The sequence below is a fragment of the Otolemur garnettii genome, unplaced genomic scaffold, assembly GCF_000181295.1.
Source record: "Otolemur garnettii isolate 467f Iridium unplaced genomic scaffold, OtoGar3 scaffold00152, whole genome shotgun sequence".
NCBI lineage: Eukaryota > Metazoa > Chordata > Mammalia > Primates > Galagidae > Otolemur > Otolemur garnettii.
Genome location: NW_003852547.1, coordinates 3,803,235 through 3,804,942, shown reverse-complemented (window position 1 = coordinate 3,804,942; position 1,708 = coordinate 3,803,235). Strand labels below are relative to the sequence as shown.

At 49.1% G+C, this 1,708-nt stretch overlaps 1 protein-coding gene across 1 annotated transcript in view; it reads right to left on the bottom strand.

The window, feature by feature from the left end:
- The window catches only part of ARHGAP35 (Rho GTPase activating protein 35), a 134,086-nt gene that overhangs the window by 10,961 nt on the left and 121,417 nt on the right, over window positions 1-1,708 (bottom strand). The window contains exon 4 of the mRNA XM_023518940.1: window positions 939-1,016. Within this exon, the coding sequence (XP_023374708.1) occupies window positions 939-1,016 (78 nt within the window). The remainder of the gene's footprint in view (window positions 1-938; window positions 1,017-1,708) is intronic.

Sequence of the window (1,708 nt, the reverse complement as noted above, 5' to 3'; positions counted from 1 at the left end):
GGTGTATGTGGCTGGCGCCTTAGCCGCTTGAGCCACAGGCGCCGAGCCCCAGATTCTTATATGTACAAGCAAAGCCCCAATGTAGAGCTCTAGCCTCACCCTGACCTCATGTTTCCATCCTGTAAGATTAACAGGTGCTTGCCTCTCATGTGGTCACTCTGCCCACTGCCAGCTAGCTGTGCATGACTGTGGTGCTGCCAAGTGCTGGGGCTGCCCACCCACCTACATGGGCAGATGGGGTGTCTGCTCCCAGCTGCAACACCTCAGGTCCAGCCACATGCCCATGTCAGGGCCTCCTGTGCTCCTCTGCTTGCCCCCCTCCCTGGACACTGACAGTGTGGCCACTTCTAGGAGTTAAGAGTTTGGCATCTGGGCCAAGAGCCTGGCCCCAGGCCTCTCAAAGCTGACCTAGCTTAGGAGAAAGGAGTCCCTGCCAAGAACCAGTGTAACTCTGGAGAGTTCTTTGGGAGCCTGAGTCTTAAAAGTTCAGCTAATCACAAAACATTCCTTCGCTTTCTCCTGTGCAAGGACGTGAAGAGGACAACTGTGGTATACTCCTGAGATGCTGGCAAAATAGGATTGTCACTGTCACCTGACTTTTACATCATGTGCCCACGACTACCCCTGCATGACCAATAGAGGCAAACACCTTCAGAGCTGCATGAGGTCAGGGCAATCAAAAATGTTATTGGTGAATGGTGATGTGGGGCCTGGCTGACTCAGCTTTGGCAGGGATAGTGCTTTGGTTTGCTCTCCTCCATGGCACTGTGACCAGAGGCAAAGCTAACTGAGGTGACATGTGGTCTGCTTCTCAGAGATTGCACCTCTTGGCTTTGGGTCTGTGGGTGGCAGGACCACCCTCAGGCTCCAGGGGTAGTCAGCTATTCTGTCAGCCTGGACTGACTTGGGGTCCAAAGCGTGGCCAGGCTGTGCCTTACCTTGATCAAACTGTCTCTGCAGACTCTCCATCTCTGACTTGTTTCCGCTGACCCGGTAGATGCCTTCAGTGCTCAGACCTGAGGAGAAATAAGCAGGGGCCTTAGGAACAGGAACTGGAGGGCAGAGAATGAGGAGGGCTGGACTCCAGGAGAGCAGGGGAAAGCCAGGGAGATTCCATGAGACAACCATTAAGAGAGAGGAGCAGCGATAAGCAAGCTTTCTTGCTTGATGTTTCTGTAAGTATTTCCATTTTCTTTTTCACTTAAAATTTTAAAAAATTACTTGTTTTCTAGTAAAAATTAAAAGAGTACAGAAGCACGGCAGTTAAAAATAACTTCTGTCCACATTTTAACATACTTTTGAATTTTTTGAGACAGTTTTACCATGTCGCCTTCAATGGAGTGCTGTTAAGTCACAGATCACAGCAACCTCAAACTCTTAGGCTTAATTGATTCTTTTGCCTCAGCCTCCCAAGTAGCTGAGACTATAGGGACCTGCCACAATGCCTGGCTATTTTTTGTTGTAGTTGTCATTGTTGTTTGGCAGGCCCAGGCTGGGTCTGAATCTGCCATCTCTGGTGTATGTGGCTGGCATCCTAACTGCTGAGCTACAGGTGCTGAGCCATACTTTTGAATTTTTCATTTTAATTTTATTTTTTTTTATTTTTTATTTTTTTTATTTTTTTTTGAGACAGAGCCTCAAGCTGTCCCCCTGGGCAGAGTGCCGTGGCATTACAGCTCACAGCAACCTCCAACTCCTGGGCTCAAGC